Source organism: Barbus barbus, assembly GCF_936440315.1.
Source record: "Barbus barbus genome assembly, chromosome: 6".
Classification (NCBI taxonomy): Eukaryota; Metazoa; Chordata; class Actinopteri; order Cypriniformes; family Cyprinidae; genus Barbus; species Barbus barbus.
Genome location: NC_136734.1, coordinates 4,637,165 through 4,658,218, shown reverse-complemented (window position 1 = coordinate 4,658,218; position 21,054 = coordinate 4,637,165). Strand labels below are relative to the sequence as shown.

The 21,054-nt window shown below is 37.1% G+C and overlaps 1 protein-coding gene across 1 annotated transcript in view; it reads left to right on the top strand.

The window, feature by feature from the left end:
- The window catches only part of LOC306870980 (reticulon-4 receptor-like), a 75,534-nt gene extending 62,044 nt beyond the window's left edge, over positions 1-13,490 (top strand). Inside the window, exon 2 of the mRNA XM_079418616.1 lies at positions 11,750-13,490. Within this exon, the coding sequence (XP_079274742.1) occupies positions 11,750-13,167 (1,418 nt within the window). The 3' untranslated portion in view covers positions 13,168-13,490. The remainder of the gene's footprint in view (positions 1-11,749) is intronic.
- The last annotated feature ends 7,564 nt before the right edge of the window (positions 13,491-21,054 follow it).

Sequence of the window (21,054 nt, the reverse complement as noted above, 5' to 3'; positions counted from 1 at the left end):
CCTGTTACTATATGAGGGTTATAACTGTGGGTTATGATCTTACATAATAAATGTACTAACAAGCAATACTCTGCGACTGCATCAATGTGAGAGATGAGGACAGGAATTATTGCTGACTACAGAATAAAATGTACATATATATTTATTAAAATGAGCCTAGCAAGCAAACAATTTGTTTTGATTTCTCTGTCCTGTCCTCCAGTTGCAGCTCGAGCCACTTTCCAGCCGTTTATTTGGATGAAAGTGTTGTTTGTGTACTCAAGATAATGGCCAGTTGATGACCCTCTTTAGATGACAGCCCGCCCTCAGTTATCTGTAATCATGATTAAATGCTCAGAGAAACATGCTGCCTTCAAGGAGCGACGACTTCTGTCGAATTGAAAGATTTTTCCGTTATGCGAATACAGTTCCAGCACGAACATGTGCGTGTTTATATATTGAGTGAGAAAAGCCTGTGTGAATGACAGGGCTTTGTGCGCCGAGCCAATTTTCAATTTGTTTCCAATGTGCAACTATTTAAACTCGCAGATGTTTTTACTCTATAGTCTGCATTTCGAATCACTTTGCCACCCCAAACTGAATTAGCATGTTTATCCGCCAGTCCAGGATCTCATTAAGTTAGGCACCTAAAAGATGCCACTGTCAGTCTCGCTGAAGTTGGCGAATTTCCAGCGCACGTCTTGACTCACAGAAAATAAATTGTTTACATTGTGATGAAAGCTGTGTGTCTGGAACGCTGCTGAATGTATTTTTCATGGGAACGCAGGCGTAGAGGAGCGTTTTTATTTTGACAGATCTGTCCACAGGGTTAGCTATCTGAAACTAAATGTGTCTTTGTAGTGGAGTAAATATGCTGGATCCGAGGTATCTGAAAGGTATTGCTCACCACCCTGCTGTGGTTTATGTATTGATATAGTGTGACGTTAGAAATTAATAAATTTGATTTGAATCCTAAAATCAAATCTCCTCATATGCCTCACAACCCACTTTTTTCTTTAGCATGGAAACACTGCTACAGAATCCGCTACTGATTTGAGTAGAAATATGTTCTACATAATGTATTTAGACATAATTAAAAGAGTTAAAATTACTGATATCTGAAAGCATAAATGTATTAATCTGCTAATAAAAAAAATCCCTGTGTAAAATCCATATATAGCTTTGATATGCTAGTGTCGTGTTGTTATTGTTAACTAAAACAAGACAGGAAAACACAAGAATATTCAAAACTGTTTCCATTATTTGGAATAAGGCTAAAAATATATATTAGCAAAATATAAATATTAGGTGAATTTATTTTAAATAAATAAACAAATAAATATTAAACTTAAATGAAAGCAGAAATAAAATGTTGTAAAATAAGTTGAAGGAAAAAATTACTAAAACAATAAATAAATAGAAAAAGAGAAAACAAAATACAAAGCACATAACAAAAAAGTGTATTCAAAATATTAATTAATACTATAATAGTGTATAAATAATACTAAAATAACACTGTTTAGTGTTATATGAAATGTAACAAAACATTAAAATATATAGTATTTTCTTATAAAATACAAATATTAATATAAGTGAATATTAAATATATTAATAAAAGATAAATATTAGGTAAACAAATTCAATAAATGAAAGCAGAAAAATATAAAATTGTAAATGTTGTATCTATGTTGCAAATAACTGAAGTAAAATAGGTTGAAGTAATAAATTACTAAAACAAACAAACAAACAACCAAACAATTAATAAATAAATGGAACACATAAAAACTGAAAAATATATTATGTAAACTAAAATGAATATGAAAACTGAAAAAAGTAAATTCAAAATATTAATAAATAGTATAATAGTAAAGAAGTAATACTAAAATAATACTGTGCTAGTGTTATATTAAAGGTAACAAAACATTGAAATGTATCGCCTTTTCTTATAAGAAAAGTGATCAAAAATATTCACTGTAAAAAAAAAAAATAATAAGTTGAGCCGACTTAACATTTTAACGCAAGTAGCTTCAGCAGATTTTTGAGTTCTCTCAACTTTTTGAGAAAACTCAAAAATCTGCTGAAGCTGGTTGCCTTAAAATGTTAAGTTGGCTCAACGTATTATTTTTTTTTACAGTGAATATGTTTGGTGTGAATATTACAGTGTTGATGGCTTAAAATGCTTAAAATGAAGCCAATAAAATGCTGTTTAGAGTGATTACAAACTACCTTCTTCTGACTATCAGTCAGGGTAATAAAGACCCTTGTAATAAAGATTGTAATAAAGCTGAAATAAAATAAAGTATAAACATGAGAGTAAAAACTTGTTTCTGTTAGCTGCCAAAGCAACATTTTGAATTTCTTTTTTAGTTTAAGTGGAAGCACTACAATTATTAACTGGAAATAGAATACATAAACATTAAAACTAACTAAAATAAATAAAGTAATGATGTTAAAAATAATAATAATAAAGACAAAACCACATAAAAGTACTAAAAGTGAATTAAAATTAAAATGAAACCTAAAAGTATAAACAAAAGCTAATTATTACTAAAAACTAGAATCATGCATAAATAATACTATAATAACACTGCTAGCAGTAGCAAGAAGCTATTAATGGTTTATGGGTCTGATTCTGCAGAGATGCAGATTGCATATAAAATAGACTCTCTTAGGTGCAATATAGACTCTGAGTATTAAAACTATTAGTTATGACTATGCTGACTGTAGATGAAGCTTTGGGAACAGTTATGAATATAATATGATTATACTTGTGTTTGTGTTTATTTTGGCTCAATCTAGGTGGAGCATGTGGGCTTGTGAGAAATGAGCTGGGAAATCATAATAGCTTGCAAGAGAAGTGCATTGCAGTGGTGGGAGGAGGAGGAGGAAGAGAGTTGGAAAGTGTTATCATATATATTCAGACTATTAATATGATTCATGTAGTAATCAGATTGGGTCAAGTGTTTTGGAGGTCCACTTTGAGCAGTGTTTACAGAGCCTTCATTGAAAATCCATCGTTTAAATACAGCAGTCCCAGCTCTGAAACACAATGTACAGTCTTACAACGGTACGAGAGCAGATGCTTCTAGCTACTAAGCTCAGTCCCATGACTGCTGGTTCTTAAATGTGTCAGAATTCTATAGAAATTAATACTTTTATTCACCAAGGACGCATTAAATTGATCCAATGTGACGGTAGACATTTATAATGTTACAAAAGATTTGTATTTTAAATAAATGCTGTTCTTTTGAACTTTCTTTTCATCAAAGAATTATTGAAAAATCAAGGTTCCACAAAATATAAGCTGTTTTTAACATCGATAGTTTATTGAGCAGAAAATCTGCGTATGAGAAAGATTTCTGAAGGATCTTGTGACACTGAAGACTGGAGTAATGACATTCAAATAGAAAATAGTTATTTTTATTTTTTTAAATATTGTTTTTACTGTAGTTTTTAATCTAACACAGTCTCATCCCAACTCGTCACATATTGACGCTTTGGTTTTTGCGTCGCTTTTTGACGCTCAAGGTACCCCTTTAGCATCACTTTTCGACGTGAAGGGAAGGGATTTTTTTTAAATAGGCAACACTTATTACACAGCGTATATTAATCATTTTTAAATAAATTATGCCAGTACTTGCATCTGCCTCCTATATCTTGCCTTTTCTTCACAAATGGTAGGTTTAGGGGCAGGGGTTGGGTAAGTCATTATTTTCACTGTTTACATTCAAAAATCACACAATAAAATTCCCAATAGCGCGTTAGCATATCGACGCAGAAAAATTACGCTTCCCTTCACGTCGAAAAGTGACGCTAAAGGGGTACCTTGAGCGTCAAAAAGCGACGCCAAAACCAAAGCGTCAATATGTGACGACTTGGGCTGAGACCGGGTTGTTTAATCAAATAAATGCAAATATATGTTCAAAAACATGAAAGTTAATAGCAAAAATAATTATGGTCTTCTATTGGTCAGAAATATTTGTATATTCAAAAAGGAAATCAAGGAAATCAACCTAAAATGGCTTATTTATACACTGTAAAAAATTTAAAAAATCAGCAATCAGCTTCAGCACAGATTTTTGAGTTCTCTCAACTTATTTTGTAGGAGATTCTCAACTTTTTGTTGTATAAACTTAAAACAACAAATTGAGAAAACTCAAAAATCTGCTGAAGCTGGTTGCCTTAAAATGTTAAGTTGGCTCAATTTTTTTTATTATTTTTTTTTACAGTGTGGTTTTCTAAGCTGCTTTTAGAAAAAAGTACTTTTATTTTTGTATAATGGGAATATGTTGGCCAAGCATTTATGTGTGCATTTATGAACTTGCATAAAGTATGTTTCTGGCTTCAATGGTAAACCAAAGTGTCTGTGTGCGTTTCTTTATTTATTTTTCCACAACCTGCTCGATTCTCTGTTATTCATGAACCATCTGGCAAACTTAGAGCATGTGGTACAGACGGCAGACACAAATAAGTCCTGATCTGCTTCACTTTGCTCCAGCGTCAATAAAATCATCTGCATTCCACAGCTCATGCTCAATGTTACTGCAGAAAGCTCAGGCATCTGTTCTCCTTGAGTATCCATCTTCACGTTTCTGTCCCAACACCTTTCATCTCTGTCACCTTTCCTGTTGCCTCTTTACTCTCACCCAATATCTCTTCCAAATGTCCCTCTCCTTTGCCCTTTATCTTTTTTCTGGTGTCCTAATCTTTTATGTCCAGAGGATGTGTGGTAAATACTGTATGTCTTCATGTTCAGACACTATGTCTAGATATTTAGGGACATTTTTTTTTTTTAATTATTATTTTCCCCATAAATAAATTAATGTTTTTTGTTTGTTTGTTTGTTTGTTTGTTTTTTATTCAGTGACTGATAAAGTGGTAATTTGTGTGTGTGTGTGTGTGTCTGTGTGTGTGTGTGTGTGTGTGTGTGTGTGTGTGTGTTTTATATATAAATGCTGTTCTTTTGAACATCAACAAAATAAAATGTAAGAAATATTAAGCAACACAACTAATAAGAAATGTTTCTTGAGCAGCAACTCAGAATGCATATTAGAATGATTTCTGAAGGATCATGTGACACTGAAGACTGGAGTAATGATGCTGAAAATTCAGCTTTGCATTAAAGGAATAAATTCCATTTTAATATATATGAAAATAGAAAGCTGTTATATTAAATTGTAATAATATTTCACAATATTGCTGTTTTTACAGTATTTTTGATCAAAGAATTGCAGTCTTGGTGAGCATAAGAGACTTTAAAAATATATTTTTCAAAAACCTTACTGACCCCAAACTTTTGAATGAACTTTTTTATTGTGAAATGGGATCTGGGCTCAAATCCCAAACTAATGTATAGTTTTTGTTTTTAATTAAGTAAAATTGCACTTGAGAACCAGTGATTATGCATTTTACATCCTTGTTTCATGGGAAAAGCAGTCAAATGAGCTTGAAGCATCTGCTTTTTAGACTTTTCTTTATATTACTCAACAACAAAAAGCAATAAAACTGTCTGCAAAAATTCTCATTCTTAACCTCTGTGGCTTCCTTACACCAGATTTATGAGTGCTATGACCCATGCAATAGTAACTCAGAGAGGTCACAACAGGAACAGAAAAGGGTACAAATGGAAAGAGTGCAAATAAGAAAAGAGGAAAGCAGACAACAGAGGTGAAATTATATTACGGATTTTGCTGCAGGGAGGAAAAAGACAGAAGCGATTAGAAAAGACATTGAGAGGAGCTGAGAGAGAAGAACCTGCCATCAGCAACACCTACATCTAAACCAACACTGCTGCTGCTCTCCATCAGATGTAGAGGATCCGTTTGAACTCATGACTGTCCATGTTTACAGGTCAATAATGCCTACCGGGTGTTTAGAAATCGGTCCATCCAGTCACAGTGAGGAGAAAGCTGGACAGGTGCTATTATTCCTGAACATTTCATCAGACCAGTGCCGTTTCTGGCTGTGTGTGTTGCTTAAAGCTCTGTATCTGATCTGAACAGTTTGTTTTGTCATTATGTCACATGCAATTGAGCGCTGCAGTGATGGTGTATTTTTTAGGCCAACTGTGAAGTTAGCATCAGTCTGGTTCCCTTGACAAAAAACCCTTTGGCTTTTGGATTATTGTAGAAAATAAACTCTGTGTATATATATATATATATATATATATATATATATATATATATATATACACACACACACACACACTCACTGGCCACTTTATTAGGTACACCTTGCTAGTACCGGGTTGGACCCCCTTTTACCTTCAGAACTGCCTTAATTCTTCGTGGCACAGATTCAACAAGGTGTTGGAAACATTCCTCAGAGGTTTTGGTCCATAATGAAATGATAGCATCACGCAGTTGCTGCAGATTTGTCAGCTGCACATGCTCTATTGGATTGAGATCTGGTGACTGTGGAGGCCATTTGAGTAAAGTGAAATCATTGTCATATTCAAGAAACCAGTCTGAGATTATTTGAGCTTTGTGACATGGTGCATTATCCTGCTGGAAGTAGCCATCAGAAGATGGGTACACTGTAGTCATAAAGGGATGGCCATTGTCAGCAACAATACTCAGGTAGGCTGTGGCGTTTAAACGATGCTCTATTTGTACTAAGGGTCCCAAAGTGTGCCATGAAAATATCCCCCACACCATTACACCACCACCACCACCAGCCTGAACTGTTGAGACAAGGCAGGATGGATCCATGCTGTCATGTTCTTTACGTCAAATTCTGACCCTACCATCCAAATGTCGTAGCAAAAATCGAGATTCATCAGACCAGGCAACGTTTTTCCAATCTTCTATTGTCCAATTTTGGTGAGCCTGTGTGAATTGTAGCCTCCGTTTCCTGTTCTTAGCTGACAGGAGCGGCACCCGGTGTGGTCTTCTGCTGCTGTAGCCCATCTGCTTCAGGGTTCGACGTGTTGTGCGTTCAGAGATGGTATTCTGCATACCTAGGTTGTAAGAAGTGGTTAGTTGAGTTACTGTTGCCTTTCTATCATCTCTAACCAGTCTACCCATTCTCCTCTGACCTCTGACATCAACAAGGCATTTTCGTCCACACAACTGCCGCTCACTGGATATTTTCTCTTTTTTGGACCATTCTCTGTAAACCCTAGAAATGGTTGTGCGTGAAAATCCCACGCACGGCCCGTCTGGCACCAACAACCATGCCACGTTCAAAGTCATTTAAATCCCCTTTCTTCCCCATTCTGATGCTCGGTTTGAACTTCAGCAAGTTGTCTTTACCACAATTAGATGCCTAAATGCATTGAGTTGCTGCCATGTGATTGGCTGATTAGCAATTTGTGTTACCAAGCAATTGAACAGGTGTACCTAATAAAGTGGTCGGTGAGTGTGTGTGTGTGTTTATTTATCTGTTTATTATTATTTATAATAAAAAAAAAAAATGTTTTTTTTTGAAGCCTAAATACAGTTGGCATAAGTAAAAAGCCAATTGGCATTTGTGGTAAAATTGGCAAAGCCAATTGGCAAAGTGGTAAAATCAAAATCCAGGTATTCACTCATCTCTAAAATTAGTAATTGCACTTAAATGTGGTGTCTAGAGCTGTACGTCAACAGTTAACAAAAATAGATGAAGTCTTGATCACTTTTGTCTCTCTTTGCATCTAAACTTGGCACTCAATATTAATTGGTACTTTAATTCTGCGGTTAATTGGCCTTCAGAAAGCTCACAACGAAGTGGAACCAGTGGGTGCTAAAGAGGCTTGAAATGTGCTGAATTTATTTTTATATTTAGCTCTGTGATTAAGATGTTGGCACTGTCGCTCATTTGTTTATTCAGAGGTAATGAGTCTAATTAATGTCAACTATACGGAACTGAGTAATGCTGTATATTCATGAATGCAGAAAATGGCGCTAACGGGGAATGAATTGGCGGCAACTCAAATGCCCGCAAAACCTGTCAATGCAGTCCTAGGGCGGCTGGTTGCCAAAGCATTTTTATGCAGTTGCTAAGGCATTCAGGGTGGTTGTCATTGTGTTGCTAGGGTGTTCTGGGCGAATTCTTACCCGTTCACAAGTCACTTGTTCTTTTGCACCGCTGTATTTTTTTTTTATTTTCTTGTTTTGCATTTAAATGTATTAAAACATCCATAAATAAGAAGCAAAACTGCATAAGATGTAAAACTTGTTTTCAGAGAAAATTTCTTGAAATCAGTTTCTTTTTCTTACCATTGGTGTTTTTATGCATAAATCTAACTAAATTTAGATTAAGCTCATCACGAAAACTTGAAATATTAAAATTTGCTGAAGCAAAATCTCACAATTATTGAAAAAAAATCAAAAGTACAGCTGGTATTATAATATATTTATTTATTAATTTTTTTTTATATTTGTATTATGTTTTTAGTCAATTATAATAACATTGTTCAGGACAAGCTACATTCTATTAAAGTTTACAATTTGCAGTTAGGAGTTTGTTTAAATCTACCCACTTCATGTCCAAAATACCCCTGTTGGTTTCAAGACAGTGGCTGCTATTACTTGTCAAACCCACTTGTACGGTTGAGATAAAAATGGTGTAAATGTCATTACATGCTCTCCATATGCCAGAGACATATGCAAATGTGCTAAATCAGGGATTGCCACTCGTCCCCACTTCCTCTCTCTCTCTCTCTCTCTCTGTGCACACAATTATCCCCTAGTCCTTGTTCAGTATTCTGTCTCCTTTTGTTTTCCATACAAATAATTCAATTAGACAGCAGAGAAGTATCCTTGATTTCGCCTCCCTGTTTATCAATGGTTTATTCGCCCTCCCATAGCGTCTTTTATATCAGGATGAGAGCTTTTCACACAAGTGGAGAGACAAGCAGCAATCAGTGCATTTTATGCAAATATGAAAACACCATTTGGCTTGTCAGGTTTGCAAGAGGGTGGTCCTCAGCACGTCGAACGGTGCGCTGCTAATAAGCTCGTCATCTGAGAATGCAGCTTGGCTTCTCTGCAAAATGAGTAAGCGGTCTGCTGGAGCGCTGCCGCTATTATGAGGGATTCTCTTGAGTTTAGAAAAATACCAGAGGTAATGCAAAACTAATAGGTGGGTAAACAGTTTGAGAATGCCGCTGTATAGATTGTGGGCTGCAATGCAATAACCTTTTATGAAACGGGCTGTTGTTTCGATGGCACGACAGGATATGGGCATCCCCTTGACAGAAAAGGAGAAAAAGAGAAATATAAAAAGGCAAAGCGGAGCTCCTTACTGGGATTAGAGAAAGGAGAGGCATGACCGGCATACTGATGGAGACGAGGTAGAAAAACATAGAGTGCTCGTATGTAGTCAGTGTCTGCCAAATGGCCTTTACAGTGAAGGGCGCCCGGCAATAAAGGACACGGGTATGTGACTGTCCAGGGGACGAGACAATGCACCGAAATAATTGGAGGATGGCGTATGACATTTTGAGTAGCTTTACTCAGCACTAAACAGATGAAAGACACAGAGGAACCGCAAGGTTAGCACGGTCGGCCACAGATGAAAAAAAGGGAGCTTTGAAAGCGGGGCTCCAACGTGCATTGTGTGGGTGGGGATAGTCCGCTAATGACTAGAAGATAAAACAGGAGGTCTGGTAGATTCGTGAAGCCTAACGTTTCAAAGTGCGGCGATGGAATATTTTTATCGGCAGAGAGAGTGAAAGAGAAGCGCTGTGAAGCAGAAAGACAGAAAGGAAGGCTGACAGCTCACTGGTGGAAGATGACAGGAGCGGCAGAGGGAGAGGGAGGATATTTGAGGGAAAGTGTAACACAGGGATGCTGTCAAGCCTCAAGCAAGCTCCATTTAACAAGCTGCAAGATTGAGGGACGGAGAAGAATTCAGGGATCCACGTAGGAGCATCCACAGGCTCCTCTGCCTCCTGTGCATGCATGTGAAAATCTCACACGAGTCTGATTATATAAACGTGACACTTGATGAAACAGTTGGTGAATGGTCACAAGATATTGAGCTACTGTCAGTCCAACATAGATAGATAGATAGATAGATAGATAGATAGATAGATAGATAGATAGATAGATAGATAGATAGATAGATAGATAGATAGATAGATAGATAGATAGATAGATGTGTATCTATCTTTCTAAGGATGAATAGATGAATAGTTGATATTCTCAGGCTTCTATACCAGAAGAATGAGATCTTGAGGACTGTTGACATGCGAATTGTCCAGAGATGAATGTCTCTCTGCATCAGTCTCTCAGGGATGTATGATAGAGATCTCATAGATGGTCGTGTTTTATCATCTGATCTCCTACATAATGGCTGGCATAAAGAACGACTGAATAAAAACAGCATTCCTTATCTGAGCGCCTCCTGCAGATAAACCCACCCTCAGACACATCTGTGCCACATCCACACACACAGACCACTGGGCTTCAGATCAGAGATGAGAGGAGGCTATCTTATCTGTGACACTCCAGAACCACTTCAAACATGTTCACACTCGCTACACTCCCATGAGGCTCAGATCCAACATCCCGAGTCCTTCCCCTGGCCCCATCTCACCCAACCACGCATCGAACACCCACAGCACACTTATCTTCCTCTGGACAGACTAAATGTCAACCCTTACACCATGCTGGAATGTGATTAGCTCCATCGTTGCTATTAGCGCTAGCTAATTTCGTTCAAGGCTCCCTCCAATGTTTCATTTATCGGTCCTCTCAATTTGCTGGATTTTCTCGCTTGCGTTGGCTGATGGATGGGAATGGATCCCGCGGCACAAATTTTTGCCGGTAGCATTCACACATGCAGGCAGAAGTACAGACAGGTTGTGCACTCTCAGGCAGACAGCCATTTTAAAGCTGTTTAATGTATTGAATGCATGCTGTTTTTAGTTAACTCATTTGAAATGGCTTATATTAGATTTACATTTGTATTTTTTATAGGTGAAAATTTCCTCGAGAGATTTACTGTATACTTTTCTTCCTTTACAATGTGCATCTTTTTTCTCCAGATAAATATTAAAAGTATTGTAATATAAGTGTAATTATTAAATTAATTAATAATTTAATAATTACACTTATTTTACATAATACACACTTTAATAATAATACCCACTTTATTTTAAGGTGTCCTTGTTACAGATTTTACATGTACTAATATTATAATAACAATAAATTATGCATAATTACATGCAAGTAACCCCTAATCCTAACCATATAGTAAGTACATGTAGTTAATTAATATTACTTAATACTTAAATGTATAATTACACTTTAACAAGGACCTTAAAATAAAGTGTAACCAACATTTATTTAAATATAAAGTGATTTGTAAATACATTTTTGAAGTCTTTTGTGCTTACCAAGGCTGCATTCATGTATTATTTCAGAAACAGTGTAATATTGTCAAATGATCAGAAATCATCTATAATACAGAAATATATTTCGATATATGCTGATAATTTATTATCAATGTTGAAAACAGTGATTGTTGCTGCTTCATATTTTTAGTAGAAACTTATTGTATTCTTTGTCAGCATGCTTTGTCTTTGGTAAATAGAAAGTTAGATAGTTAAACTGTTTCTTTAAAATGTAATCTTCCGTAACATTATAAATGACTTTACTGTTGCTTTTAATCAATTTAATGAATCATGGCTCATTAAAAAAAGTGTGTTACATGATCACAGTTGCATTCCCTTTTCCCAGCTTCTGTAAAATTCCAAACATGAAATCATGTCTTTCCTGCCAAATGAAGCAGCTGCTGTCTTGACCTTGAACTGACACCTTGGCTTTTTGTCTCTTCTCAACAGGTGGTCGCCTCCTTTGCCTGGTGTTATGGCTTAACCTGGTACCAGTGATAAACGGCTGCCCGGCGAAGTGCGTGTGCTACAGTGAGCCGAGGCCAACCGTGGCCTGTCAACAGCAGGGTCTGTTCTACATTCCCACCGAGATCCCTGTTCGTAGCCAGCGAATATTCCTCCAGAGCAACAAACTGACAGTGGTCCGATCGACCAGCTTTAGTTCAGTGCATAACCTCACCGTCCTGTGGATGTACTCGAATAACATCAGCCATATCGAGGCGGGGGCCTTTTATGGGCTGGAGAGACTGGAAGAATTAGACATCGGTGACAACAGCAACCTTCGCATCATCAGTCCCACCGCGTTTCGGGGTCTGACCAAGCTGCATACCCTTCACCTGCACAGGTGCGGGCTGTCCGAGCTCCCGGTGGGAGTTTTCCGAGGACTCTTCTCACTTCAGTATCTCTACCTGCAGGATAATAACCTTCTGGCGCTGCATGAAGACACATTCCTGGACCTGGCCAACCTCACCTACCTATTCTTACATAACAACAAGATCAATGTGGTGACCGATCACATGCTGCGCGGTCTCATCAACCTTGACCGTTTGCTCCTGCACCAGAACCGCATCGTACACGTGCAGCAGCGGGCTTTCAATGACCTGCGCAAGCTGACCACCTTGTTTCTCTTTTTCAACAACCTCACCATGCTGACAGGAGAGGCCATGAACCCGCTGGTGTCCCTCCAGTACCTGAGGCTCAACGGAAACCAGTGGATTTGCGACTGTCGAGCCAGGCCGCTGTGGGACTGGTTCAAACGCTTCAAAGGGTCCAGCTCCGAGTTGGAGTGCCACCTTCCGACCTCTCTAACTGGGAAGGACCTTAAGCGACTGAAGAGCGACGATTTGGAGGGATGCGTGGACTCTCCGTCGCAGGTTCAGACCAGCATCTTCAACACCAAGGCACGCTCTGGAAAGCTCCTCTCGCTCGACGATCCCCTCGTCGAAAGCGTTCCCAGGTGCTGTCTTTCGGATAACGACAAATCCTCCATTATCTCCAGTAAGTCCCTTCCAGATCCTTCATCCTACAACAGCCGGCAGATCACCAATAATCCCCTGAAAGAGAAAGAGAACATCTCCAAAACCAAGTTTCGGGAGGTGGAGGGAACGAAAAACGACACTCGTAATAAGCAGAGTCTCAACGACGGTCCTTTGGGAACCATGTCCAACAACCTCGACCAGACCATGGACAAAATCGACCCAGATCTTCTGGACAATCTGGAACCTTCTACAGCGCCAACCAGAAAGAAAAAAAAGTGCTCCAAAAAGCCCAAATCAGACCAGTATTGTCTAAAGGCTCACTCATCTACCGTTCAAGCATTGGCCATTCTCTTTCTCCCCTTGTTCTGGTTGTCTCTGGCTTTGTCCTAGTTCTTACTCTTGTCCATCAGTTTGCTCTTGACAATGACACAAAATAACTGCAGTAGCCTACGTGGACAGGCAGAAGACGATGAAAAGGGGGTTACGACATTGCCCCGCATGGTTGAGAATAAGTTGTAATGCTAAAGACGCATTAAAAGAAATGGATGCCTTTACAGAATACATGAGATCTAATGTATATAAAACTCGGTGCCCAAATGTTTGTTCTATGTACTTTTAATGTGCTGTGTTTAAGCAACACTGCGGAGAGTTCCCTATTCCCACATCACCTCCAAAAAAAGTTGATCAGAAAGTGACTATTGTAGATGAACCACAAAAAAAAAGAAAAAAAATCCTTAAACCATGACTAAACTAGAGCGCCGAAAGCACCCAAGGAATGTTGCCGTTGAGAAACCGAAGGGGAGTGACATGATTTTTTTTCCCCCCAATATATATATTTTTTTTCTTTTAAAAGTGATACATTTGTTCAATGCTGTTTTTTATGTTTCTAAGTATTTCAGTAAAGACAAATGTTTAACTCTCCCAAATACATGCTATGTTCTGTTTGTGTCATGACACACACTGCAGGTGGCATCTTGGGAAGGAATGCTGTCTATTTGGTCACTGAAATTGCGATGGAATCATAGATATGCATTTTATTTTGCTGGTGTACAAGCATAAATATATGACAAATAAAATATCTCATTTTTTATAGTTGGCTTCTCATGTGACTGAAGAACATAGCAGATATTATATAGCATATATTTCATAGTATATTGTAGTTATATTGCAAAGAAAAGGTCATTATCCTTTTTTTTAAGCAAATTTAAAGACTAAATGAAATCCGAAGGACCTGAATGTCTATTTTGTGTATATTCCATTAGGACTGAAACCTCAAAGGCACACATTTCTGCTCATTAATGAACTTTAACATAATCACTAATGATTCATCCATGTGTGAAGCTCAGATATTCACAACTTGAAGCTTGCCAAAACAACCAGACATCTTTTTTATAACCAAATGAATGAATGTGACTGATATTTGAGATTACTCCTCGTAGTACAGGTTTCTTATACTTGGCTTTCACCATTAACGACGTGAAATAATATTATGACATTTCCCAAGTATGTGTGTGTGGTGTGAGGAAATGCTGATGAACAATTATGATAAAATGCACGTCAGCAGCAGTAAAAGTTACATTCTTTGGCTACGTTTGCCATTGACAATGCCAAATGCCACTTAAAATACAATAATGCATTTCATTAATATTCTACTAATAGTACAAAATGTATGAGAGATCATAACTATTTGTATTAATGTCCAGTTTTAATAACTTTCTCCTTTGCTATTATATGTTTATGCAAACTTGCATTCATATTTTACATTTAGCACATGCTTTTATCCAAAGTGATTTACAAAAGAGGAAAAAATTCGGAATAAATGGAAAAACTCATCCTAATTTGTATTAAAAGAACATTTATTTGTTTATTTGGATAATACTAAAACTTGTTGGACCAAGAACAATGAATTATTATATTATATTTAGTACACTGAAAATTTTGATTTAAATGTGATCCATATGCCACATGATACATACTGTGATGATACAAACACACACACACACACACACGTGACCCTGGACCACAAAACCAGTCATATAGGTCAATTTTTTGAAATTGAGATTTATACATCATCTGAATAAGCTGAATAAATAAGCTTCCCACTGATGTATGGTGTGTTAGGATAGAACAATATCTGGCAAAGATACAACTATTTGAAAATCTGGAATCTGAGGGTACAAAAAATAAATAAATAATAATCAAAATATTGAGAAAATCACCCTTAAAGTTGTCCAAATGAAGTTCTTAGCAATGTAATGCTAATTAAAAATTTGTATATTTTCGGTAGGAAATTAACAAAATATCTTTATGAAACATGATCTTTTCTTAATATCCTAATGATTTTTGGCATAAAAGAAAAATTGATAATTTTGAACCATACAATGTATTGTTGGCTATTGCTACAAGTATAACCAAACTACTCATGACTGTTTTTTGTCCAGTTCAGGTTGGTTGGTACTTTATCATCTATTGTAAAACCTGCAAAACATTTGTTGACATCTTTAAGTAGTTCCTCAGCAGGGATCACGACATATTTATTCATCTAAAATAGAATCCTCACACTATTTATTCCCAATTTAGACTGGACATATCATTTAAATGAACAACCTCTAATCTGTAGTACACACTAACAAGCACTCAAGTATGGGTCATAGACTATCACACTGTAGGAATCCATGTTCTGTCCTCTCCCATAAACAGATGGCGGCCCGTGCTGGGATTGTTTGCGGATGATGACCCATTGCTTTGTCAAATCTGGCCGGCGCTCAAGTCCTCGTCCACTGCCTTCAACTACTCGTGCGCTGCAGGAGTCTGGCATAGCGAAGCACACTTCAGTAGGGAGAGGTTTAGCCAGCAGTCGTATGTTAAACTAAACACAGTCCTGTCAGCTCACTTACACCCCGTCTACACTGTTAGCGACACAGTAAAACTAACGCTCATGCTCTAATCGATGAAGCCGTCTGTAACATGCACAATAAGCTTGCATTGATGAACAAGCTTTGTTGGTTATAATGAGAACGTTCTTGTATTGCTGCTTTTCACAGTTGCAATGTAGATGCCGTGTAATTATGGGAACAAACATTTGAGGTTTAAAAGGTCAACAGTATTCATAACCCATTTTACTAAGCAAGAAAACAATATAGTACCAGATTATATTCACTGGGAATCGGTTGGTTCAAGAAAGGTGGATAAGAGGATGGCCTACCTAAACAATAGGCCAATAACAGGATGGATGGCCTACCTAAAACACAGCTACAACTTAGTGGTTGAAAGGTGACATCAGCTATATATATTTACACACAAACACAAGCACACATGAAATTCACCAAAACAAAATCACAATTAGTGTAATTTTAGTATTATTTATATATACATTTTATTTACAGCACTATCCTTTACCAGTATTTTTATTTTTGTTTTTGTTTAGATTCTAAATGAGCATTTATTTTTGTATTTTCTGTTTTATTTTTATTCTTAGTTCACTTTCCAGTAATTTTGTCTTTGTTAGTTTTTAATATTTGTATAGTTTTTTATATAATTAAATTAATTTTAAAATAGTTTTATATTATTTTTGTTTGGGTATTTTTAGTACTTGAACTTACATTTATGTCATCTCAATTTGTTGCCAATGCAACATTTCTATATATTAGATAGGAAATGTGTGTTTGTTTGTTTGTATGTGTGTGTGTGTGTGTGTGTGTGTGTGCGCATGTTTATGTGGTTTATGAGGACACAAATTTGTATAATAACATGGGTATGACAGGGGTATTACAATATGAAGGTGGTTTATGAGGACACTGCCTATGTCCCCGTAATTCAAAAGGCTTAAAAAACATACTAAATGGTGTTTTTTGAAAATCTAAAAATGCACAAAGTCTCCTGTGAGGGCGAAGTTTAGGTGTATGGTTGGTGTAGGGCAATAGCACACACAGTTTGTTCAGTATAAAAACCATTACGCCTATGGAGAGTCCCCATAAACCACAAAAACCAACATGTGCGTGTGTGTGTGTGTGTGTGTGTGTGTTTAGAGACATTATATGCAACACATGCAACATTCTCCAGGTTCATATTCGGAGTAAATTGTACAAACTTATTCTGATTTGTATTTAAATAAATATCCGAACAGGGATATATTTAGCACTACCGAACAAAGGCTGAATGCTAGATAATAATGTTAAAATAGTCAATGTATTAAAGTTAAAGTGAACCATGTCACATGATATACTGTATATTGTGCATCCACTCAGACAGCATTATCTGAAACTCAATCCTAAAACATTGATATTTAAGAGACACTACTGTGCTTTCTTTCAACTTAAACAACATAAGAACCCCATGAGGCGAACTCCACAGGTTAAAGCAAAAATACACAGTCTTAAGATGTCTTAAAAACGCATCAACTAACGTTGAGCGAGTGCTGTCTGGGGAACGGTCTGAGGCCTCGTTTGATGCATTTCCTTTATCCTTTCTAAGAGTAAAGGTCACTGGTTTTGCAGTCACCTGTTCAGGCCGACTGACATTCAAAGTTTTTCATAGCTTGTGGCTTTAAATGAAATCCCAGAGTAAAAACCATCCATCCCTTATCAAAAAAAAAAAGGCCCACACTGCCTCTACAGATAATTCACATCTTCCTGCAAGGTTTCTGGGTCTTCAGAAATGACATCAAAGTCCACATTTAACCTTTATCGGCGCAGGAAGAACGATAGGCTGCAATATTGTGTATGAGGCTTATGACGACCATCTACACGCCATAATAAGGAGGAAAATGGTAAGTGATGACACCGAGGAGGGGGAAGTATCGCTATCATAATGTGCAGTGGTAATTATCAGTCTTACTCTCTCCGGGCTCCGAGCCGAGCTCCTCAACATGCCGAGGAGCCGCTGTATTTACATCATCTGCCCCAGGCATCTGCCGCAGCCTTACGAGAGTATGAAATTGAGTTTATTTACGCCACCCACTCTTAGTACCGCACAATATCACTCATCACAATTCTCTGGAGGAAAATCACACACACGGCGGGCCGATGAGAGTCCAACAATCAGACGTGCTTTATGTGTTTAAACTGGATTGTAATGTAAATGATGGCCGTTTGATGTCTTTTAATCAACTTGTTAACTGTTAACCTGCAGCCTGCTTCTGAACACAGGAATGGAAACACCTATAATGTGTGAAGCCTTTGGACTACAGGCATCATTGTGGTCTCTTTTGAAAGAAGACTTTTGAGAGTTTGTTATGCATTAAAGTCATGCAGAAAAAAAATTATATATACATATATATATATATATATATATATTTCTTCCAGCCTAAATTTACAAGTTTTGATAGCAAAATTTCTCCGCAAAATTTTTGCAGGCAAACATAAAAGCATTGGCATGTAGTTTTTCATCCCACTTAATATTCGAAGTTTGCTATACAAACAACATTTCTAAGGGGAATGCATGACCTTTTGAGAATAAATGCAAAGTTTCTCAGAAAAATGTTAAATATTTGTGGTCAAATGTAAAAGGATTCAAATATAGTTTTTCATCCCTCTTCACATCAAAAGTTTTGTTAGCGAACACAAAGTTTCTCTGAGAAATGCTAAACTTTCTGCAAACGAATTGACAGTTTCTTAGAGGAATGCAACATTTTTGTGAGCGAATGCAAAAATAGCTAAATCTAGTTTTACCTAGGTAGCATTAGCATTAAAGATATTCAAGGGGACAAAAATGACATCAAAGTTTGACCATGTTGATAAGAAAGATTATTAGAGATTTAGAGATATTAAAGATTACAAGATATGTGTTGTGATCAAAATAATAGTAATAATAAAATGAAAATACTTCTATTTTAATTGTTTAATGTAGTTTGATCATTTTCACATGATGTTTTAGATTTAATTACCCTTTAGAAGATTAAGTAATGTCATTATATAGGCTATTTATATAGGCTGATATAGGTTATATACGCACACACATACACACATTGGATTTTCCTTTCAGTTCAATTTTGGGATCCCAAATCCCAAAACAATAAAGCCAATCTGTTCAACTTGGCCTCAGACTTCTGGATATAAATATATGTCTACTACCTGCTTAAGCCACTGGCAACAAGCTGTGTCAGTATATTTGCTGGCAGGAATCATCCACTGTAGATAATCTGCACAAATTAAGAGAAGATCTTGTGGAAAATCCAGAGTTTATCTCACAGCGAACGAGGGGATTAAATGCGGCAGCTTTGCAAATCCCAGCAGCTAGCCATTGTTTTCGATTAACCTTCCCCAACAAAATAGCTTGAAGGAACACTTTAAAGACACTGATCTGCAGCCGAGGTCAAGAGAAAGGAAATAAGTGAACAGTTCCCTCCGGAAAACACCAGAGAACATCCCTATTTGGAGACTGGGATGAAGACATTTGCAAGGGTTTGCAGAGTTTCAGTATAAAACAACCCATTCCATTTCTCTCTTTCTCTACAGCCATGTTGAGTTCTCTATTTGTACTTGCCTGAAACAACAATCTCTGCATCTATGAAAATCTGTAGGCGTCCTGTACCATTCTGAAGTCATTCTGTTACACAGGGACTGGGTTGTGAGAGTCTGTGGTTTACCCTGTTATCAAAAGAACAGAAAATAGAAAATTAGCCCTAATTATATCACCCACCCGTCTGCAGCACAAACTCATTCCACCACAAACTGTCAATTTGGCAGCGACACAACATCTCAATTAGACAAAGAATGTGACTCCAGTGATTTATATAAATGTTGTTGACATGTCAATTACACAAACTGGATGATTTGGCTCTAAAATGCTTTTTAGCACATTTTGTCTCACAGTTGAATACTTTTAAGGATGTGTTGTTTCAGAGTAAACATTGTTATTTTCTGAAGGCTTAAACTACAACCCGAATTCTGAAAATATTGGGATATTTTTTAAATTTGAATAAAATAAAAACTAAAAGACTTTCAAATCACATGAGCCAATATTTTGATAATTTACAATAGAACATAGAGAACATAACAAATGTTTAAACGGATCAATTTTACACTTTTATCCACTAAATGAGCTCATTTCAAATTTGATGCCTGCTACAGGTCTCACAAAAGTTGGCATGGGGGCAACAAAGGGCTGAAAAAGCAAGAAATTTTGAAAAGATTCAGCTGGGAGAACATCCAGCAACTAATTAAGTTAATTGACATCAGAGTCTCACCAATCTGTAAAGAGTGCATAAAAAGATTGTGGAATACTTTAAAAACAACGTTCCTCTAAGTCTAATTGCAAAGGCTTTGCAAATCTCATCATCTACAGTGCATAACATCATCAAAAGATTCAGAGAAACTGGAGAAATGTCTGTGCGTAAGGGTCAAGGCTGAAGACTTTTGTTGGATGCCCGTGGTCTTCGGGCCCTCAGGCGACACTGCATCACTCATCGGCATGATTCTGACATTGTCATTACTAAATGGGCCCAGGAATACTTGCAGAAACCACTGTCAGTAAACACAATATGCCGTGCCATCTGCAGATGCCAAATAAAGCTCTATCATGCAAAAAGGAAGCCATATGTGAACATGGTCCAGAAGCGCCGTCGTGTCCTGTGGGCCAAGGCTCATTTAAAATGGAAATGTGTTCTATGGTAAGATGAGTCCAAATTTGACATTCTTGTTGGAAATCACGGACACCATGTCCTCTGGGCTAAAGAGGAGGGAGACCTTCCAGCGTGTTATCAGCATTCAGTTCAAAAGCCAACATCTCTGATGGTATGGGGATGCATAAGTGCATACGGTATGAGCAGCTTGCATGTATTGGAAAGCACTATGAATCCTGAAAGGTTTATAAAGGTTTTAGTGCAAACTTATGCTCCCCTCCAGATGACGACTTTTTCAGGGAAGGTCTTGTGTAATTCAGCAGGACAATGCAAAACCACATACTGCAGCTATTACAACAGCATGGCTTCGTAGTAGAAGAGTCTGGGTGCTGAACTGGCCTGCCTGCAATCCAGATCTTTCACCTATAGAGGACATTTGACACATCATTAAAGAAAAATATGTCAAAGACGACCACAAACTCTTCAGCCGCTGGAAACCTGTATCAGGCAAGAATGGGACCAAATTCCAACACCAAAACTCCAGAAATTCATAACCTCAATGCCCAGACGTCTTCAAACTGTTTTGAAAAGAAGAGGAGATGCTACACCATGGTAAACATGCCCCCGTCCCAACTATTTTGAGACCTGTAGCAGGCATCAAATTTGAAATGAGCTCATTTTGTGCATAAAATAAAAAAAATTCTCAGTTTAAACAT